The following is a 22,300-nucleotide window of genomic DNA, read 5'->3' on the forward strand; positions in this document are numbered from 1 at the left end:
GATACAGTCTCTCGGTTCTCCCGTGAGTTGCTACCGCTGTGGCCGCAGCACCATGGGCAAGAACTTATCCAGCCTGGCTGGGGTGGTCCTGTCACCTGTGATGTGACGAGGCAGCCTGGCCCTCCTGGAGGGAGACACCTCTCTGCACCCCGGCTCAGTAAGGCAGGAGGCTCTCCGTTGTGCGGAGGACGAGCATCCTGCCCCTCTCCTTGCTCCAGCGGGGAGCAGGGATCTCCCCTCCCTGGGACAGAGCTGGGCGCCCCCGGGGCTGCCCCAGCTGCCCTGCTGTACTCTCGAGAAAGGGCAAGGGTACGCTGGGGCGCAGGAGTGTGTGGGGGTAGGGGGGTGTGTGGGCAGGTGCTGCGTCCCTCGGCGCACATGGAGCCCCCCAAGACGCTACAGCACGGCCCAGGCGGGGAGCCTAACCGACAGCCCCGACGCTGGTAGGGGTGGCCGACCGGTCTCCCGGCTGGGGACGGGGGCGGTGGCGGAGAGGGAAGAAGGGAGGGCCGGGAGGAGAGGCGGGAGGAGGGCGGGAGACAGGCGGTGCTGGGCGGGCGGAGAGGCTGTGGCGGGGCAGCGCGCTGCGCCGCCGCGCCTGTCCCCGCTGGTGCGGAGTGAAGCGGAGGTGAGGCGAAACCGGGGCGGGGAAGTAGGGGGGCGCTCGGTCGGGGCTGGACAGTGGGATCCTTGCAGGGTGCGAAAGTACAGGGAGGCGGTGCGAAGCCGGGAGGTCGTGACCGGTACCGGCAGCGGCCGGTGTCACTTGTGCCCGGCGTGCGAACTCGCCCCGCCCCCGGCGGCAGCGGCGGGCACTTAAGGGCGCTGCAAGCAGTGAAGGGGCACTGCGGGTGGCCACGGCGCTGCCTCGGGCGCGCTCCCGCGGCTCAGCCCGTGCTGCCCACGTGCGCGCACGGCCGGGGAGCTTGGCCCTCAGCGGGGCGGCCGCGTTGAGCCGGGCCGGAAAGGGGGGGCGGGGGGGGCAGGGACGGAAAAGGTCCGTGCCGGGGTTCGCCGGCTGCGCTCCCGCATAGCTGTCCCGAGTGACAGAAGTACCTGTGGCCGCGGCGTGCCCGGTCGCTGATCTCCCTCAGTGACTGCCGCGCCTCTGTGACGCGTTCTTCGTGCCTATGCTGCTCTCTGCGTTGGGAGTTTTTGCCGACAGGAATGTCCGGAGAGTAGAGATGGGAGATAAAGTGTAAAATAACTTAAAGATTTGATTTCTGGATAAGGGAGCGGCTAAAATACAAGTTTGTGCTTCAGTGAGGGAGCTGGGGAGTTGGAGACTTCGGTGTTGGTTAGGTTGAAGCTTTAAAACATTGAATTTTGAGACGAGAATTACTTGGAAGATGTAAGGACGCTGTTTTGAAAATAACTGCCTAATAGTGAGAAATGGAGTTTGATTGTCGTCTCAAAACATTTCAGTTTGAGTGTTTCACTTGTGACCGTACTTGGGCTGATAAATACTTTAGTTCTAGGAGCATCTTGCAAGAACTTTTGTTCATATATATGTATATATATATATATACAATTTAACCACCAGAATGTTTTTGTATGATTTCTCTGATCATAGGCACATAAACATTATATATTTTAATACATTATTTTGTGCGTCTTGTGTGTGCAGAAGCTATAAATACACTGTATGCTATATCTGTATTGTATAATGCATGCAGATAATTGTTTTATCCTCTGGCTGAAGCGCTTAAAATGTGATGCCATATCATATCACTCAGAAAAGTGGAAATTGGATTTGTACCACAGACAAATATTATGGAATTTCTTCTTCAAATGCCATTTGAACAGCACTATGCTTTTTACAATGTCTCTGTATTTGTTTTTAATATTGCAGATGCCTGTTGATTGCAAGACTGCTGAAATGTTCTGAAGGCTGCCTCTCTTTCCCTAACCATGAACAGTTCAAAATCACCAGGGCTGGCTGGATTTGGAATTTTGAAAAACACTACTTGCCACACAGAGAAGAAAATTTCTGTTTTCTTTTCAATAATCTTCATGACGGTGGGAATTTTGTCCAACAGCCTTGCAATAGTCATTCTCATGAAGGCATACCAGAGATTTAGACAGAAATCGAAAGCCTCATTTTTGCTTCTTGCAAGTGGTTTGGTTATCACAGATCTCTTTGGCCACCTCATCAATGGAGCCATTGCAGTGTTTGTGTATGCATCTGATAAAGACTGGATTCGATTTAACCAATCCAACATTCTTTGCAGTGTTTTTGGCATCTGCATGGTTTTTTTCGGTTTGTGCCCACTCTTACTGGGCAGTGTGATGGCTGTTGAACGATGCATTGGAGTCACTAAGCCAATATTTCACTCTACAAAAATGACTTCTAAACATGTGAAAATGATGTTGACTATGGTATGTCTGTTTGCTGTTCTTATAGCTTTGTTGCCTATTCTTAGGTTTAGAGCCTATCAAATTCAAGCATCGAGGACCTGGTGCTTCTATAAAACAGAACATGTTGAGGACTGGGAAGACAGATTTTATCTCTTACTTTTTTCTTGCCTTGGGTTGCTGGCCCTTGCTATTTCATTCTTGTGCAATGCTGTGACAGGAATTACCCTCTTAAGAGTCAAATTTAAAAGTCAACAAAGACAAGGCAGATCTCATCATTTTGAAATGATCATTCAGCTCTTGGCTATAATGTGTGTTTCTTGCATTTGCTGGAGTCCATTCCTGGTAAGACCTTATTGTGTTTGCCAATTTTTAATGCACATCACTGTATAAAAGTTACATCGCTGTATGAAAGTATTAATTTTACAGCATATTGTCCACAATGTTTGTTACTTATTCTCCACTTCTTACCATAAGCAAAATATATTGAGTAAGCTAAATGGGGACTATGAGGACTGTATTTGCCGTGACGTGAAGCAGAGAATGGTAGCAGAAGGGTAGCTACAATAAATCAGAGCAAGTACTGAGTTTGTCCAAAAATTCAGTGAAATCATGGAGTGGAGAGTCTGTTTAGTCTATTCTGTAGTTTGTATATTTTTTATTTATGGTAATCTGTTAGTTATTGTTATGGCTTACTGCCACTTGTGAACTGTGTTACAGCAAGTAACAGTTAAGAACATAAAAATCCTCCACTCCGTTTGCAGGTTATTAAGGACTTTGTTTTAGAGTCATGTTAAAAACCTGTAGTTGGCAGAGGGTTAAAATAAAAGCTTGCTTTAAACCTAATCGAGATGGGTTTATAGTCTAGCAAAGCTGCTCTGTGCAGCCGTCCTGGCTGCAATTTAGGACTGCTTATTGGTAATGGCTGTGACTCTTCTGAAGTGTTAGGTGCTGCTCTTGTCAGTGAGCAGGGTCAAAAGAAGCAAGATTATGATATGGGAAAGAATTTGACAGCTCCCATTGTATGGTGGCGTTATAAAGATGATATTAACTGTGAGTCTTCAGTAAACCTGACAGAAGAAATTTTTTTGTTGTTAAGAGTGAGAGGTTAAGTCACAAGTAACCTGAAATCTTAATTTATTTCCTTGAAACAAAGTCTCATAGTTTTCCACTGGTGTTAATGAGGAGCAGTTTTGATCTCAGTTTACAAAGAAATTGAAATCTGAGAGCTGAATCAGATCTGCTATATCTCATCTGTTTACTTGCTCTGGTGTAGTATGAAGTTACCTGAACTAATTCTGAATTAGATACTGATATTAGCTTAGCTGCAATAATTAGGTATATCTGGCAGAATTAAATTAAGCCAGTCTTGCAGAATTCAAGGGGAAAGTCTGGATATACATCTCTGCATCACTGAAATGCACAAAACCCCCTTCGCTTTTGTTCAACACAGAGTATTTTGCAAAGCTTGCTCTGCAGCATAGTTTAAATTCATGTTGGCTGTAGTACATAGAGCATACACAAAGTCATCAGAGCAGTATAGCAAGCTTTTGTAGTGAACTTCCAGACACCTGAAATTTGTTAGAGTAAGCTACAGGATGGTTTTCAAGAAAAGTAGCTAAAACGAGGAGTTTACTTTTAATAAAGAAACAGTGTATTGTCCTTGGGGACATTTGTTTTCATATGAAATAATTTGTCCATAAAGGCTGGAATGATTTGACTTTTAAAAAGCCCTTGGGTGCTAAAAGAGAGACTTCATTTACTCAACATATGAAAGAACACTGAATTATAACTACAATGGTTGTTTTCTCGGTGTTAGTAATTTTGCTATGCCTTTCATTTTTTTTTTTTTTAATTATGGAAACTTTTTTTTTTTTTTTTAAATTATCAACAATCTTTAGTGGAATAATAGGACTTCCTTTGTTAAAGTATTTAACTTGGTCTGAATTGTAAGCAATTCTGGCTCACTTGTGACCAATCTGTTGGTGCTCTGCATGCATTCCAGGCTTGCAATGCTTTGCTTCTGGATCTTTTACCACCAAGATTAGTCTGGCATTATGGTAAAATAGTTCTGCAATGTGGAAAATTTATGTTAGAAATGAGGAGGTAAAAAGAAAATTTAAAACATTAGTGAAAGGTAGGATTTAATTCTTTAAATAAAGTTTCAAGGAAGTGAATAGTAAGTGTTTCAGCCGGAGAGATCTGTAGTCAGAAAAATGCAATAGAGTGGGGGTCCTTGGTTAGGTATTAGCTTTCTTAGCTCTTGCAATCATAGAGTTTACGTGAAAGTTAATACTGTGAATTACTCGGTCTTTGTTTTGATAGTATTCTGTCCACTGAATACAACCAGAATTGTAAGTGTTAATTTAACAGGCTTTATTGGGCTGCAGTTGAGCAGACAAATGCAAGGGAATAAAGCTTAGCCAGAAACGTTATGTGAGAGTGAATTGCTGTGATATAAACCAAAGCAATTAGAACTCAGACAAACCTTTAGAAGAGAAAGTGGAGGAAGGCAGTGCAGTTTATGCCATGTATTCGCAAATACAAACCTTTAGAAGGGAAAACAGAGGAAGGCAGTGCAGTTTCTGTCTTGTGTTCGCAAATACAAAGGTTTGGTTTTGTTTGAGGTGATTCTTCATCCAGTAGGGGGATTGTTTTATTTCTTTTTCTTGTGTTTTAATCTAGTCCGATGTTACATCAATTGTCATATGTGCATGGCTACCAACTTCAAATGGCCTGCCCAGGGAGGTGGTGGAGTCACCATCACTGGAGGTGTTTAAGAAGAGACTGGATGAGGCACTTGGTGCCATGGTTTAGTTGATTAGATGGTGTTGGGTGATGGGTTGTACTTGATGATCTCGAAGGTCTTTTCCAACCTGGTTAATTCTATTCTACTTCACTATTAGATTTGCAACCAGAGTGATATATGTAGAATAGAATAGAATAGACCAGACCAGGTTGGAAGAGACCTTCAAGATCATCGCGTCCAACCTATTATCCAACCCATCTAATCAACTAAACCATGCAACCAAGCACTCTATCAAGTTTCCTTCTAAACACCTCCAAGGATGGTGATTCTACCACCTCCCTGGGCAGCCCATTCCAATGGGCAATCACTCTCTCTGTGTAGAATTTCTTCCTAACCTCCAACCTAAACCTCCCCTGGTGCAGCTTGAGTCTGTGTCCTCTTGTTCTGTCCTGTGCTAAAACCACCTAAGGTGACATCAGAGGCACCTGCTCAGTAGTAGTTAACTTACTTTGGTTCCATTTTGTGTGCTGTAAATGTATATATAGCTAACATATAACATTAGATAAAATACTATAATTAATTACCACCTCTATTTTAGGACTCCTGGAGATCCAGTGCATTTTCCAGAAGCAGAGCATGTGACATGGCTCATGTGAAACTCTCCTTGGGGCGTTTGCACAGGGACTTCTGATTTTTTTTCCTTCTGATTCCTTCCTCCTAGTTTCTTTCCTGAAGCTCCATCTCTTCTGTTCATCAAAAATCAGCATATTTTTGAAGGTTTCTGCCACTGTATGGGAATCTTTCCCTAGTGAAGTACCAGAATGAAGGATACTCCCTGCTGCTTCATACACAAAGAAGCACTTTTCTCATTTTGAAGAGTTGAGAGCAGGAGGAAATTCGAAAAAAAACCCAACCAGGGAAATTCATGAGCTTTCTGATAATCTAGATAGTAAATTATTTACATAGTTGTATGTGTTCTGATAGTTCAAATAATTTTGTTTTGTGATGGGTGATTCCAGGGAAATATGTGCTAAAGATTGTAACATCAATTTCTCTATGTAGTAAATCGTCTCCTCTCATCCTTACTAGAGTCTTAGCCCTTTGCTAGAATTTTGTTGGATAGATCTGATCCATAGAGTTTGGAGTCCCAAAGCAAATAGGTGGGCTGGAGTATTTTGTGATAATCACCTGTGATTAAATAGATTTTTATATAAAGCTGTTTTTTGGCTGTGACTTGATGTCTGCCCTGTCATGAAACAGCTTGTTTTTCAGATCTGTGTTTGTATGAGCAAATTCTGACGTCAGGATGTTAAATTCTGTAGGGCTTAAGGGATAAATGTATTTTAAATTTTGGGTTTTGAGTATCAAAGTGAACTTCTTGTACTTATAAACTGGAAGGGTTTATTTCAGAGTGAATTTATCTACAGGAACAAGTGATGATAATTGAGAAACATCTAATCTTTTTCAAATGTGGAACACAGCCTTAGCCTGAGAAAAATACTTTTACATTCATTTTATTCTTGTTAACATCTTTTTCCATGCATTTATCTGATTACTTCCATTCCAATTTTACCCTTCTGCTGCAGAAAATAGTCACTCCTGTTTATTTGATGTGATTAAATCACCTTTTAGTCAGTTGCTTTTCGTTTTTTACTGCCCAGATTAATTGCTAATAGTCTCTTCTCAGGTAATTTCTTCCCTTTCCAATTTGTTATATTAATTGCATCTCTCTGAAATTGCTCTGACTTCTTCTCCTCAGACTGTCTCATGCAGCAAAGCTTGATGGTTGGTTTTCATGTACCTACATTTAGCTAACAACTTTCTGAACCACTCCAACCAGCTGCTGGAGCTGGTTGGAATGGTCCTTTCAGTGAATATGCTTCTGGAGGAGGTGGTGCACTAACAGGGAAGCTCTTGGTGAAATACCCTTACCCCAACCCACTCCACCCCAGTTGCTCTACCAGGTAGTTTGGATGTTGAGACAAGTTCATCATGGTTGGTATGGAGGTCAGTGGTTTTATGCTAACTAAACTCTAGGCTGTGTAGTTGCATACAGTATAGGATACTTTGTTGTATGTTGCAGGCCTCTGTGCATCTCATTTTAGTGTTTATATGTAGTCATGTATAGATGTGCATAGTGACACTTTGCCAAGAGTCATAACTGTGTTGCCCTTGAAGTGTCTCCCTCCATTCCTATTCTCTTTATTTAACAAGCCAGCAGGTTAAACTCCTCTTATACTGCCTTGTGTTTATATGTGCAATGGGCATCATGCCTATGAGCTCGTTGCTTTACTAATGCTGTTTGTATGCCTTCAGATATTGCTGGCTGTATTGTCTCTACAACAAAAGAGTTATAAATTTGTCCCTTGCCTTGTGCTCTGATGACTGGTCATTTTCATAATCAGAAAGTGTAGCTGAGAAGCAGACACAAGATGTTCCAAGATGCAGGTCCACGCTTCGCCAGTGAGGTCCTTGTTGCTGTGAGAAGTACATCTGCCCCAGGTCTCCTGGGTGGCTGCTCTGAAGAAATGTGTTCTCTCACACTAGAAAACATGCTGGTTTTGGTCAAAGCTGCAACCTTTGTGAGGTTCTTGGGCCTGCACAGGCACTGCCAACAAAGAGAGTGAACTTTTTTTTAAAAAAGAATAATTGAGGCTTTTGGCTTCCTGCTTTTGAAGGCTGCTCTTAAACATGTCTAGCTAACCTTGCAGCTTTGAATGCTGCTGTAAAATTTACAGGGAAAAATACACTTTGTCGGTCCTTTTTCAAGATTCAGATTTTAAGGAATATAATCAACGATAATGATTATGTTTGTGCTGACTTTTGTCATTGAATTCTTGTCAAGTTTTGCTAGAATGGTTGTTGTTAAGACCAAACAGAGATAGAATGTGTTGTCAGAGTAAGGAAGGTCTGATTTGAAGTGGATCTGGGCTTGAGTCTCCCAGTACATTTTTTAAAGCTGCAAATTCAGTTGCTATTCTTATTGAATCATAGAACGGGCTGGGTTGGAAGAGACCTCCAAAGGTCATCTAGTCCAACCCCCTTTGCAGTAATCAGGGGCAGCCACAGCTAGATCAGGTTGATCATCAACATTTGTGCTGATGCCTTTTCCCTTTCAGATTCTTTCCTTTTGTTGGATCTTATTTCATCAACCAGCACTGCATCACCACAGCATCTGTAGGGTGGTGGACAGAAACCCTATCAGCTTTCTGTTCAGGTTGCACCTATAAAAAAATTGCCACAGAACATCCTAATGGAGACTTTTTACTAGAGAAATGTTAATTCCTCTCAACACTGGAAGACAGATATCTTTGGCCATGTCAAAGCAGATGACCTGTCCTGCTGTTGATGTCTGGGACAAGAAGTTTGGAAGTAGCCAAATAACTTTTCTCTCTCTGAGAAGAACACACTACACTTTCTTATTCTCAGTCCCAGTACTAGCAGAAAATGCTTGTATTTTATCTTCATTTTAGTTGACCTAACTAGCCATAACAAGTGCTGGGGCCTTTATTTAGGAGCCTATTTGTGTTACACATTATGTAGTGTTTTAGCAAATGTTAAATGTAATGCTTGAGTCCCTCCAAATGAGCTTTTGCTATTCAAGGTTATATTACTGAACTAGTAGTGTAATTCCTAGTATTATGTCCCAAAATATATTTTTGGAATAAATAGTTCATTTTAGGTTAAGAGAAAAGAAAGCACTCATTTTAATTGAGGTATTTGTTAGTCTCAAGACAGAAGTGTCTTTTTCAGTTAATTTCCTGTAGAATAAAGTTTAAGCAGCAACTCAAGAGAGTTTGAGCATGTTTTTTTATGGTACCCTGGAACTACTCCATGGAAAGAAATTGCAGGTGTTTGTGAAAAGATAATAACAAAGTTTAATACAATGCATTAAAAATTCAATCCACTTATTGAGATGTGTTGCTACAATACTAGAAATCCTTAGATTAGATATTCATGCCTTTTTCTAATATTCATTGTAGGATGCATTCTGTTACTTTGGATTTCTAAGATGTACAGCTGACAAATTTTTACCAGGTTAGATGAGAAATGGAATGAGGATCATTTTAGAGTATACCTACCTAAAATGATACTGAATTTCAAAGGTACCATTTTGGTGGTTAGAATTAGTCTGTTACTATTTTTGTCTTTTACAGTTTGTAGAGGTCTCAAGAGCCTTAGCCTTTTTGAGAATTATGAATAATTTTTAAAAAATGCTGTTTAAGTGTGGGCCAAGGAGTAGTTTATCATAGCATGCTTAGAAACTATATTAATTGTGGCTATATTTGTAATTCAAGCATTCACATCCCTCTTACAGAAGGCAGGGAACTGAGCAGCTGATGTGCTCTCTTAACAGAAAAGAGGTTCTGGAGAAGAAATGTACTGTGCTCAGTATATTGTCCTACAGTAATAACGTAGGGAAGGAAGAAAAGTTGAGATTAACAGATTGTCCTTTACCAGAGGCATAATTATAGTTCTTGTTATCTATGTTTACTTGTGCTGTTTGGAAAAACTTACATAAAACCTTTTCCTGAAAATGCAGTGCCATCAGGAATGCAATGAGATTGGTTTGTTTTGGAGAGAAAATGTAGGAGATGCAGGTTTCCAGTCATGTGAGAACATTGCCTTTTCACAACAATGTGATCCTGTTTTTCATTCCAAATAACTTGCAACTCAGTTTCAAAAATTGTGTTACATATATATGCCATTAAACCACAAAGCTATATAAATCGAAACAAAATTTTCATTCTAAATAGATGTCAGTGACTTGCACAGACAATTTTGGGTTTTTTTTTTTTTTTTTTTTTCAATTTTGAAGTTGCTACCTTAAAAAATGGAATTCTGAAAATTTCAGCCATATACATTTGCCATTCAGAGCCTCCTCTTACTTATTCAGTTGGTAAAATTTTGGATTCCGTACTTGAAAAGTAAGTCAATTTGACATGGTCAAATTATGTTTGATATAAAAGAATTCTTCCTGTTTCCTAGGAATTACTCTTACTCAGGCCTGTTTTGCTTGAAAATATCACACATTGTGTAACTGGTTTAGGGTAAGGACCGACAGAACACATCACATCTTTTTCCTCCAGCCAGACTTCGCAATGCTGCAAATCAGATAGCATCAAGTCATTAGGTGACTATGACTCTGATCCACCTTTAAAAACTTCAGTTTTTCTCCACTCTGTATGTTGCATAACATGGTAAACATACACATATAAAAAATATAATTACAAATTATGTTTTTATTTTTCTCCTTATTTTCCCCCTACACCCATGTAACAAAAACTGTAATTTCTCAGAACTGAAGGTCTGTGTCCATTGGTTGACAGTAGAGTAGGTTCTTTCCTTTTTTAGACCAGTTGCTACTTGAGGTCTTGCAGGCTGGACCACATCAAAGCTGTCTGCATTCCTGAACTGTAGAAGAAGTGAAAAGGCCACTGTGTATCATGACTGACTCACTGTGAATTGTTTCTTCCTTCTTTTAACACTTCTAACTACATGTGGATATCTCTGGATCTGTTGGTATTTGCCTTGAAATCCTGCTTGTATGTGCTTTTCCTCTGAAATTGGGGAGTGAACAGTTTAAGGAACCCATAGAGAGCTTAACCTAATTCTTTGATGCTTAGACAAAAATAACAAATCTGAGAGAATTTTAAAAGTGGCCAGGTGAGAGCTGGCATCTCCTACGTTCCCTATAGATGGGCTAGAGCACCTCTCCTATGAGCACAGACTGAAAGAGTTGGGGCTCTTCAGTCTGCAGAAGAGAAGGCTCTGAGGAGACCTTATTGTGGCCTTCCAGTATCTGAAGGGGGCCTACAAGAAAGCTGGTGAGGAACTTTTTAGGGTGTCAGGTAGTTATAGGACTAGGGGAAGTGGAAAAAAAAATAGAAATGGGTGGATTCATATTGGATGTTAGGAAGAATTTCTTCACTGTGAGGTTGGTGAGACACTGGAACAGGTTGCCCAGGGAAGTGGCGGAAGCTCTATCTCTGGAGGCTTTTAAAGGCCAGGCTGGATGTGGCTCTGAGCAACCTAACCTAGTGTGAGGGGTCCCTGCCCATGGCAGGGGGGTTGGAGCTAGATGATCCTTCTGAATCAAATTCCTAGCATTTGCCCCCCTAACCATTCTGTGATATGTTCTGTCATTTTCTTACTCATTGATGTTAAGTGGAAGATTTGCCTCTAGTTGCTGCTTGTGTCTCTTCACAGGCCTCTAAACACAGTGGAAGAAGTCTTTAGTAATGAAGCAGCATGAACCTATTGATGTTTGAAAAGAGTTTACTTCTAAGCTGTTGACTCCATCCTGTGCATAACAGTAATTAAATACTGAATTGATTCTGTAATTATGGGCCCCTTTGCAGCTCCTTTTTCCTCCAGGTTGTCTGTGTATTGTCTCTTCTTCTCTGTATTCAGACATTTCCTCCTCACTATTATGTGTGATTTGTGATTCTTTGGGTATTTGTAGAGTATTAGTGAGAAAAGTTCTGTTGCTCCTAAATCAGTGATTATGTTTATTAAACCAATTAAAATGTGATAGTTTTCCAAATGAGTGTGAAAACCTGAAAAAAGCAAAGCAATAAAAGAGAATAGGTTATTTTCAGGGATTGAAGATTTACCCAACTGACTCTAATGGAAGACATAAGTGGATCCTGAATAAGTATAGTCCTTACATCCCTAAGTATTAAGTTTCTACGGATGGTCCTTTTTACGCATACTTTTGTTTTCTGGTCACGAGAAGACTAGCAATTGTTTTGTAAAGTTTCCCACAGCATTGCTGGGTAAAAATGTTTTGATTTTATCTGTAAAATTAATTTTTTTGTACAAGAGATACAAATTCGGTGCAGGCCTTGTTATTAGGCAGCAGTACGTTCCTTGCTCTGGGGTAACAGGGTTTTAAAAGAAGTTTTAAAAATATAGCTCAGGAAACAGGTTGGTTATTTGACTTTGATATGGACACTGTGTTTATTCATTATGAAGAGAGTCATATGAAGTTAGTTTTTTATTCTAAAATCTTCTTTATTCATATCCCTTCTGCTTTCCTTTCAAATGAGCTAATAGATTATGCTATGAGAGTAATTACATTGCCAGCTAGTTGAACTGACATATTTCTAATTTTGAAGGAGGAAAAGGGGAAGAAGGAAAAGACTGTCAATCCCAGACAGAAATGTTTGGGTTCTTCTGGAGAAACAGAGATGACCCAAAATGATTCACTCAAGCTGAATTTATGTTGCTGTAAAACAAATGAAAATAGGTAGTCTCTAAGGGGAAGGTTGACAGAAAAGAAAAGCATCACGTTCAGTTAATGTTTGCAAGTCTGTGCACACAAAAAATCCTTCTGTTTATGAGGCATAATTCATAATTGCATTCCTGCTTTATATAGAGTATGATAATGCTGAAGGCAGTTAATAAAATATAAATAGTGAATATTTCCTTGTGGCAGTTTACTTTTTTCCTAGTAATTTTGGCAAATTCTTGCATACATAAAAATGTAATTTCAAATTACATTTCCAAATATTTGTTCAGAAAGTGTATTGCCATCCACAAATATTTTGCATAGGGCTGTAAAAAATACAGCTGGTGAAAATGTCACACTTGACTCTAATGGCACAGTAATGGAGTGCAATAGGCTTTGAGCCCTTTGCAGACCTGGGCATCCACAAGGAGAGCAAAAACTGAAGAAAGGAACATCTTCGGTATGTGGTGAGGTCAGACAGAGCTGAGCTGCTCGGTAGTAAAACACCCACGTAGGCTTAACATCATGGCTACAGTGTCATATATATATACTGCTACGCTGCAGTCCTTTCTGTGGCGTTCAGTTGATGTGGGATTTGCTCTGCCAATTAGGAGAAGTGCTTGAATGTCCTGTCTCAGGGCTTTTATATTGCTAACTTGAGAAAAGTGCATCTGTCCTGAGTGATACCATATTTATGAATCAGCATTGTCAGCTGGTCACAGAATTAACTGTGTCTGAGAAAGAAATATTAGAAACTGTTTCCATTTGTTTGTGAAAAATGTTGCCCTTTTTTTTTTTTTACCTGTATCACAGCAGTTGTTCTTTGTGAACGGCCTGGAGCTCAGAGCGCCTTTAGCCTTACAATACCTCCAAAAATTTTACACAGCTCCATTTTAAAGGAGGTAAATATGGAGCACATGAATGATTTTGCAAATTCAACTACCTCTGGTTATCTGATTTTTCTTCTGTTTCTCATCTGGGTTCTGTATTTCCTGAGAGAGACTTCAAGCCTAAAAGAAGAAGGGATTTTCTCAGACTAGCTGCCTTTAACAGCACATTAAGCTAATTTTTGTGCTTAAGGATGCTCAGTTTTGGACTACAACTTGATTTTGAGAGGTAGACAAATATTTTCCTCAGCTGAATAGTAAGACACTGGATCTGTTGTTAATTTTCAGTGACATTTTTATTTTTTCACAGATGTCTACATGAGGAAGAAAGGGACTCCCTTATTTTGCTACTACTAGTAAAGAGATGATCCTGTAAGACTTTACAAATGGAATTATTACATAGCCCCTTGAAAGTATCCTCTGATGTTTAATGTGAAGGAAAACTTGCTAATGCATTTTATCTTCTTCAATTCACTTTTAAGTGCACATCTCTTTGTATAAAATCAATACCCCCAGTTAAAGTTTACTTCCTAGGGCAAATGATCATCTAGTATATGAAAGGTGAAGGTAGGGTTTGTGTTTTTCTTTTAAAAAGGTAAAGGAAAATGTGAGGGGTAAAATATACTGCAGACCTTCAGTATAAAAACTATTATGTGGCATAAGTAAAGCAGTGTGTGTACTAATATTTTGATGACAGAAGTGGTGAGCTACCTGTTTTTCTTGGAAGCACTTGCTTTTAACCTATATAGAATCACACTAAAAAATAAAATGGAGCATACTCAACTTTGTTCCAACAAATGCTTAGTTTGTATACTGCAATACCTATATAAAATGATACAGGCAATTTGTTGCCGGTTTTCCTTTTCTAATGTCTGTTCTGGGGAGATATAATATGGTGCATAAAATGTTGAAGACAGATGCATTTTGATTTCTCTCTTCCTCTCTTTTGCAAATGGTTTTCTTAAAGGTTCTGTTTATAGGGTACTACAAAATGCCATCAGCTCATACCTATATCAGACTGCAGCTTCTTTGTAGCACATATGAATAATCGAAGTGCAAAAAATTCTGGAAATTCAAAATATTTATAAAATCTTTGTTTTCATAGAGTGGGACATAACCTGTAGAATACTGTGTTAAGTCCTGCGTGGCTTAGGAGGATGTGATAGACATTTCTGGATTCAGCCCAGTGACAAAATAGAACAAGTCTGCAAATATTGGAAAAAAAAAAAAAACCACACATGGATTTTCTTCCACGATTGGAAGTTCTCAGAACTGCTTCTAATTAATTCCAAAGGAAGGGGAAGAGGGTCTGTGAAGTTCCTGCAGGAATGTGAAGCCTGAAGGCTGAGCTACTGCAGAGGAAATGAATTTATGATATTTATTTGCCCTGCTTTATATGTCAGTCTCTTGGTGATTGTTTTTTATCCAGTTTCCTGAAGTCAGGCTTAGAACCTGGATCTAACCAATGTGCTGAAATGCATCAAAGTGGCACTACAGTTCATTTCCTAACCAGCAATGAAGTCTGCTTCTTGTTTTGATTGGCTGTCCTTGAATACTAATGGGAATGTGACTGAGCAGCACATTAGCAATTTAGCTTATTAGTTGTTCTCATATACTTGAGAACCAATTGGAAGGGAAATTAAAGTCATACAGTTTATATTTGCAGAGTAGTGTGAAGGTTTGGAGCATTTTAATTTTGTTTGTTGCACATCCCAAAAGGGAATGGAACTTCTTTGATGATGTCTGTTAGATGCAAAATTGTAGAAGTCAGTGATTTCAAAATGACTTAAAGGGTTTTTTTGCAGGCTTTCTGGATCTTGAAAAGTTAGCTCTGGATTCAGTGAAGCCTAAAATTGAACAAGAAGGATGAAATTTAATGTATTGTGTCAAGTCCTTGCTTGACACAAATTTTATTTCTCTGCATTTGTTTTTAGGGACAGGGAATTCTCAGGTCTTCCCTTAGGCCATCAAGAACTAATAGGATTCACAGTAACTTTATGTCTTTGAAACAGGCAGCCTTGGTTTGAAAAGTCACTTTACAGTTACACTTTTATAGTTATTTCCTTAAGAGAGTTTGAATTGTATTTGCTACATCATGTGGTACTTTCATTTCCTGGTAACCAGGGATACATGCTGCAGCTGTGTTCATATAAACATTGTATAATTCAGTAAAGTGCTACTTGGATTTTCACATTTCTAAATATGTTAGAAAATGGCATGAGTTACATTTATTAATTTATCATCTGAGGATTAATTTATTGAGTTATACTGCTGAATCTGCATGAATATTGCAGTTGTGGAAATCAAAGGCAACTAGATATGATTGCAATTGTGTTGCCTTTTCCCACTTCCCCACTTGTTTATTTCTGCTACAGAGGACAGAATCCCTTCATCATTCTAACTGTTGGACCTACAGGAAAGGGAACAAAAGTCAATCTTTGAATTGGTTTCTTGACTTAACTAATTATTGAGCAAAATTAGTCAAGTGAGAAGAAAATAAGTGTTCTTTGTAGGCCTGCAGAAGAAGTCTTGCTCTCAGAACTCAGCACTGCAGCAAGCTGCGGTTGCAGTTTTGGAGCAGTTACGCTAGTTCAGTGACATGATTTTTCTCACACCTAGGAAGCAAATACAGGTTGTCTGCATGTTTTTCTTTAAAGAAATCCTTTATTAAACAGCTAGCCCTTTTTATCAGTTGGGATTTCGAACTGACATTGAAATAATAGTTTAAGAATTTATATTAAAAATAAAAAAGACCATGAAAATGTGATAGAAATAACCATTTTAGCCCTCTTCAGCTGGGGTTTGGCATCTTGTTCTCGAAATCATCAGATGATTTTAGAAGGGCTTAAATAGCCAGGACATGTTCTCCTCTTTGCCTTGTCTTTGCTTGTAGTTGGCTTTGTTTGCAATGAGTTTTCTTAGGTGTTTTCTCAGAAGACATGAAAGAGCAACCAGTATAATGCAGGCAATTTGGAGGAGTGAGAAGCTACCTACTACTCAGAAATAATGACATGGTAACGTGTCTGTCACTATCACTGCTCTGCAGCAAGAGTTTTAAGGCAAAATTGTTCATGCTTGGAGTTAGGCAGAGATTCTCTGTCTTAGTCCAGACCTTACCTTTCTGTGGGTTGTCATTTTGTGTTGATTATAGTGCTACAGGAAAGGAAACTTTTTTTAATTTCTCCATAACACTCTTGAATAATGAAAGTAATATGGCTAGTTCTTATGTTATTAAACAACATTTGTAAATAATGTAGATGTTACCTTATTATTTCTAGTACAGGGATTCACAGCTTAGTTACTTCAGCTTATGGCTATAGATGTAAGCTCTACTTGCTACTTGTGACTTCAGATGTATTATTTTTTGTATGTCCAGTGTTCAGAAGAGGTTCTGGATGAAGCTTCTCCAATTATCAGAATCCATAAGATCATGTATCAGATTTCCTTGTTCTGATTTACTTTATGTAAATGCATAATCAAAACAGAGGCACTTTATGTTGTGCCGTAAAGTTGAGCAGCAAATGAATGGATTCACTTAGAGGTGATTACTACTACATAGACTCTCAGAAGTTTACTGGGTAATGTGAGAAAACAACAGAGTTTTACAAAATTGGGACTGAGCTGCTCTTTCTAGGTGGTAACACATACTGCTTCCTTTGCCAGGCATGATGTTGCAATGGATTTTGCATTTATTCGCTCAGAATGTGAGAGGAACAGACAGAAGTTTGAAGCACATCAAGAAGTAGTTTAGGAAGCTGTGTCTGTATTGTCAGGCATGCAGTGCATTGGATAAGGACTTTGATCTGTGGGCTCTGTTGTGATGTCATTCGCTGTCCAAGTCCTACTTGCATGGCTAAGGAGTATTACATCTGATTTTTGGCTTGTTTTATGAGACCTCTAATAAATAAAACATAGAACTGTCCTAAGAAAACATCCCATGCAAAAGCCAAAGAAGTTGTCTAAGTTTGGGTGGGCTGCTGATGTCAGAGAGGAATGTGCCTAACCGTTGTGGAGTGAAGAGCAGATTCAGGGAACTGATTTGTAGATGTTTGTGTTGGCTTAGTGCTCTGACATTCCTCCTCCTTGCACCAGTTCCCAGATGTGCTTCTGCTCGTCTCACCAGCTTCTTTAGGAACGTTCCTAGGGGCTCGCTTCACTGCTCCCATAGTTGTCCATACAGAAACACTTGATCAAATGTTTACTCAAATGTAGTCTCCTTTCATGTGTTCACTCAAGTTTATACTCAAGATGCAGTGCCTTGCAAGCTATAGGTAGGGCTGAGGAATACAGAGGAGCATTTAAAAAGGTGTAAAATAGGTTTGCTGGAATCTTGAGTGGTAGTTTACCCTCCTAATTTGTTATTATTTTTAGTGGGGTTTCTTTGTGTGTTTGTTTCTTTGTTTTTTAACAATGTATCTTTGTGAAAATGCTACCTTCTGCACTAGGGTGGTCTAACCCTGTCTCTTATCACCCAATAAATCAGTCTACTCATAGCATCAATTGTAAAATATCATGTTTCTTAAATGACTGTACCTTTTTAAAATCTTTGAATGCTTTCATGTTTCATCTTTCTACCAAAAAGTCTTCATGTGCCTTTAACATTAATAATACAGATAATTTACCATCCTCTGGCAGATTCCTGGCTTTGCAGAGTCAGGATTTCTTCACATAGGAACTCAGCTTACAAAAGCTCAGTGGCAGAAAGCTTATAAAGGAGAGCTCCGCAGGGTGGGAGCTCCAGTGGCATGTGGTTCACTGGGGCTGGTGTTTCAAAGCCTAGGTTGCAGCTCTGTAAAACAGGGAGGCCAGCTACAACTTTCTGGGATGGTGTAGTTCTTGAGTATCCTCTGCTAGAAGCAGTCCTGCTGAACTATACTGGAAGAGCAATGCCTCCAGCACCTGTGAAACTGTTGGTGCTGTTGGAGGTCTGTCCATGTGCAGCACCTCCACAAGTGAATGAAGCCCTATGTGTCTCCATTGACAAGAGAAGGGGTAGCAATTGTCTTTGTCACCGTGGCTTAAATTTTCTTAGAAACTTCTAAGCTTTCTGGTGTTAATAAATTGTTTTCTGTTGGAGGTTAAAATGTGTGAATCTTCATGAAGAAATCTAGGTGCTGTATTCCTTATACAGCCTTTAATTTATAAAATGTTCTAGTCTACCAGTGGTCACTTGAAAAAATCCATCCCCGGAACAGTCTTGATATGCTTTGTTACCTCAGAGACTGGATAAGTTTTTATTCTTTGCTGAAGTCAGTTTTGGAGAGTATTCTCTGGCTGCCTGGCATTCTCTGCCCAAGGTTCAGCAGAAGTAGTTCAGCAGAGACACGTGTCCTATGTACGACTACAGGGGATTTCTAGGATAATAGGTGCTACAAGCCTCAGAATGTTTACTTAGCAGTTGAGATACACTGATGACAGAATGGTAAGAGTTAGATGGGACCTGTGGAGATCATCTGTTCCAATCCTCCCTGCTAAAGCAGGTTCACATAAAGCAGGTTTCACAGGACCAAGTCCAGGTGGCTTTTGAATATCTCCAGAGAAGGATCAGCCCATATCCAATGCTCTGTCATCCTTGAAGTAAAGATGTTTATACTTATGTTCAGGTGGAACTTCCTGCATTCCAGTTTGCACCCATTGCCCCTTGTCCTGTCACCAGTCACCACTGAAAAGAGTGGCCCCATGCTCCTGTCAGGCACCCTTCAGATATTGATAAGCATTGGTATATCCACTCTCAGTCTTCTCCTCTCCAGGCTACATAACCCCATGTCTCCCAGTCTTTCCTTGTAAGACAGATGTTCCAAAGAGAGATGCTGTGAAGGTGTGAAGATTAGAGATAATGTTGAAACAATTTCACTCATTTACATACTCTCTTATTTTACATTTTTGATGTATAATTAAAAAATGTTCCATTTTCAGGTGACAATGGCCAGAATTGGGATAAGTGAGAGTCGTTCAAAGGAGACCTGTGAAACAATACTTTTTGCACTCCGAATGGCAACGTGGAATCAGATTTTAGATCCCTGGGTGTACATTCTTCTCCGGAAAGCCGTACTTAAAAACCTGTACAAAATCACAAGGGGATGTTGTGGCGTGCCCATCGTAAACTTACATATGCTGGAACTCAGCTCCATCAAAAATTCTTTGAAAGTTGCAGCAATATCTGAGTCACCAGTGAGTGCCAGACAAATAAACCTGCATCCACTCAACTCTACGGGGCAATAAAGTTCAACACAGTGTATGACGAGATGATGGAGGCAACGCTCGTACATGGACAATACTTTAAAATGAATGCCAAGGCTTGGTGGCTTGGCATTTGTTTGAAGTTGTGAGTGGTTTGCTCTTGTCACTTACCAGTTTGATATTGCTACTCCAAAACTTGTATTTGAATGTTTCGATTCCCTTTAGAGTACATCTTTTTCAAAACTGGTAGAATATCGATAAATCATCTTGTGTTTGTCCCTTCCAGGCACTAAAGTGAACAGGGTTCCTTATATTGCTTCTTAACAACACATGGAAGTGTGCAAGTGATCTCCAAGGTGATTTTTAATTTACCAGTGATAATCCAGATCTGTTTTAGAGTCACTGATGCCCAGGATAACGTCCACTATCCTGTCCATAGGGGTATTTTTTGGTTCTACGCATTGAACTTTCCAGTTGGATAGATAAAAAGATGTTTTGACTGTGCTCAGCTTATTAAATGATCCAGTTTGCTTGGTTCATTACCTTGACCTGTTCTGTGAATTTTTGGGAGAGCTGTAAACTTAAATCATTGAAAGTGTACCTTTCAAATCACTGACAAAACATGGAGTTCCTTGTTGGAACACAGAGGCAGATCAGTTCAGATTGCTTACAGGTATATTTTCAGATCTGTTGGTGAGTTTTTAGTCCTTTCAACAAATGTTGATACTAACAGTCATAAAGCTGTGGTTAGTCTGTAAAAAGAGTATTTCCCTCCCTCCCCCCAAACAGAAGGAAGTTTCTTGAAGTGTTCCCCTAATGCATATACTGAAATGCTCATGAAGTATCTTCCTTTGTCAAAGGTTGCATATCTCGTTAAAAACGTGTGTGACCAAATGGGCACCTCTACAGGTAACTGCACTGGGAGCATGACTTTGTTTGTGAAAGTGAGCTGCATGCTCAGTTTCGCAGAGTCTGTGTCTGAAGAGCTGAGGGCATTCAGTATACTTGAAGGTACTAGAAAGTTTCCAGGCCTTTTCACAGGAGGCCTCTTCATCTTTAATGCTGCTAAAAAAAGCTTTGTGTTTTTATGACAGTATTCTGTTCAGAAGCAAAAATGAGAGTAGCAGAGACTTTGTAGCAGAGGGATTAAGATAGAAATGTTTGTCTTTTACTTAAAATAGCTACGTGATTGTATTTGTCCAAAGTAGTTAAAAACTGATTCACAAAGAAGACAATCCAAGGGACCAAGCTTTTCACAGACTAGAAATGTGTTGTATGTGGGAATAGTTTAAGTCAGAAAATAGAAACCCAAAAGGTTTAAATATTTAATTTTTTTTTTGTTTGTTTTAAAAGCTATTTCCATTTTGTTCTAAAAAGGTTGGAAGTGGGTTAAATAACCCTGTAATGAAATGAGATGGCTTCATTTACCCGAAGGAATTCCTGTATGTGGTTTATTTTCTCAAAGAGCTGATAAACCATGGACAGATTTGATGTTGGTATAAGCTCCACACTGTTGCTTTATGTGAGTTTTGATGAAATCTGGAAGCATTCAGTCAGTGCTCAGTTTGGCTTTTTCGTTTCATAGAATGTGATGGCATTGTATCTGCTGACATAAATTATTTGCTCTTTATGGAAGATTGTTGTCTTAGCATCTGCAAAAATCTGTTGGTCCGTAAATTGTTGAAGTATGTGATTGGTGAATGAAACTCATCAATGTTCCATTTTGTTATGTGAATAAATGTATCTTGTGTAGTTCATAATCATTGACTTGTAAAACAAAGAAACAAAAGTTTATATGTATATGTGATTTCTTATATTTTGTGTACTAATACACAGTGAATGTAAATTGCAAAGCCTCATTAAAGTTACCAAACTGTATCTTGAGAGTTATGATGTTTTTACATAACAAAAGTGATCTGAAATTGTTATGTTGTTGTGACAAAATCCCTCACATTAGAATCAAGCCTACCACTGCCATTCACAGTGTTTGTACACTTCATTGTTGTGTGAGCAACCCACTGGTGTAAGAGGAGCAATATAAAATTCTGATGATCCATACTTAGAAAATAAAAGTAAAATGAAGCTTGGAATTAAAGTGTTTTTATCCAAGTATATGCCAACATGTTACACAGGCTCTGATTAGTTTCACATATACTGGGAATCCTGAATAAAAAGAGTTTTGCTGCTGGTATTGTGTTTTGATCAGTGAGGTGGTAAGCTGCAAAGACAGCTCAGGACAGGATCACTCAAGGATCTGTTACTACTGAGAGCGATTTGATTATCATTGCTTTTCATCTCATGGGAGAGGCAGCAATATGCTGTGCTCCATGACTAGCAAATTATATGTTTTTATGGAATGTGAGATTGTAAGAAAATCAGTAAGATAGCTTCATGCTATGATCTGAGTATTGCTCATGCAGGGAGAAAAGGGCAGTCTGCTTAGCAGTGTACTGATGATCAACTTAGAGGTTGGCTAACCACATCAGCAGTCACAAGCTGCTTATTTATGGCTAGGCAGTAATTAGTGTCTCCAGAGCAGGCAGGGGCAGTAAGTGTTCTAGTGGGAAGAGAGTGAATCTCATTTCTGACTAATGACTGAGGAAATACTCAGGGTGGGTGAATATATTAATCTAATTGGAAACTTAAGCAATGGCAGGCTGTACCACCTGTATAGCCCAGGTCCTAGCCTGGGCTGAATCAACCTGCTAAAGCGAAGAAAGCATCAGTAACAAGTTGATCATGATGGGGATTAGGCAAATATTTGTAGTTTGTTACTGAGATGCAGAGATCGAGAGCAAGGTTCAAGGTCTTATTGATCTGATTCTTGAGGTGATGTGTCTACCTTGTGTGTTTATTTTCAGGTATTTACATAGAAATGTTTTTGTTGCTTTAGTG

At 39.5% G+C, this 22,300-nt stretch overlaps 1 protein-coding gene across 5 annotated transcripts; it reads left to right on the forward strand.

Moving 5' to 3' along the window:
• The first annotated feature begins 555 nt into the window (after positions 1–555).
• Positions 556–21,482, forward strand: PTGFR (prostaglandin F receptor). Of its 5 annotated transcripts, none has more exons than XM_068141109.1 (3): positions 556–628; positions 1,853–2,700; positions 19,142–21,482. In XM_068141109.1, the coding sequence occupies exons 2-3, from the start codon at positions 1,912–1,914 to the stop codon at positions 19,445–19,447; spliced, it is 1,095 nt and encodes a 364-aa protein (XP_067997210.1). In that variant the 5' UTR covers positions 556–628; positions 1,853–1,911; the 3' UTR covers positions 19,448–21,482. The 5 variants fall into 5 exon arrangements, with proteins under 5 accessions (XP_067997210.1, XP_067997214.1, XP_067997213.1 ...); XM_068141113.1 differs by having other exon boundaries at positions 1,853–2,379; XM_068141112.1 differs by lacking the exon at positions 19,142–21,482 and adding an exon at positions 5,703–12,609.
• Positions 21,483–22,300: the final 818 nt, after the last annotated feature.

Source organism: Melanerpes formicivorus, unplaced genomic scaffold (genome assembly GCF_026170545.1).
Source record: "Melanerpes formicivorus ecotype bairdi unplaced genomic scaffold, bMelFor1.0.p_v2 SCAF_7, whole genome shotgun sequence".
NCBI classification, from domain to species: Eukaryota; Metazoa; Chordata; class Aves; order Piciformes; family Picidae; genus Melanerpes; species Melanerpes formicivorus.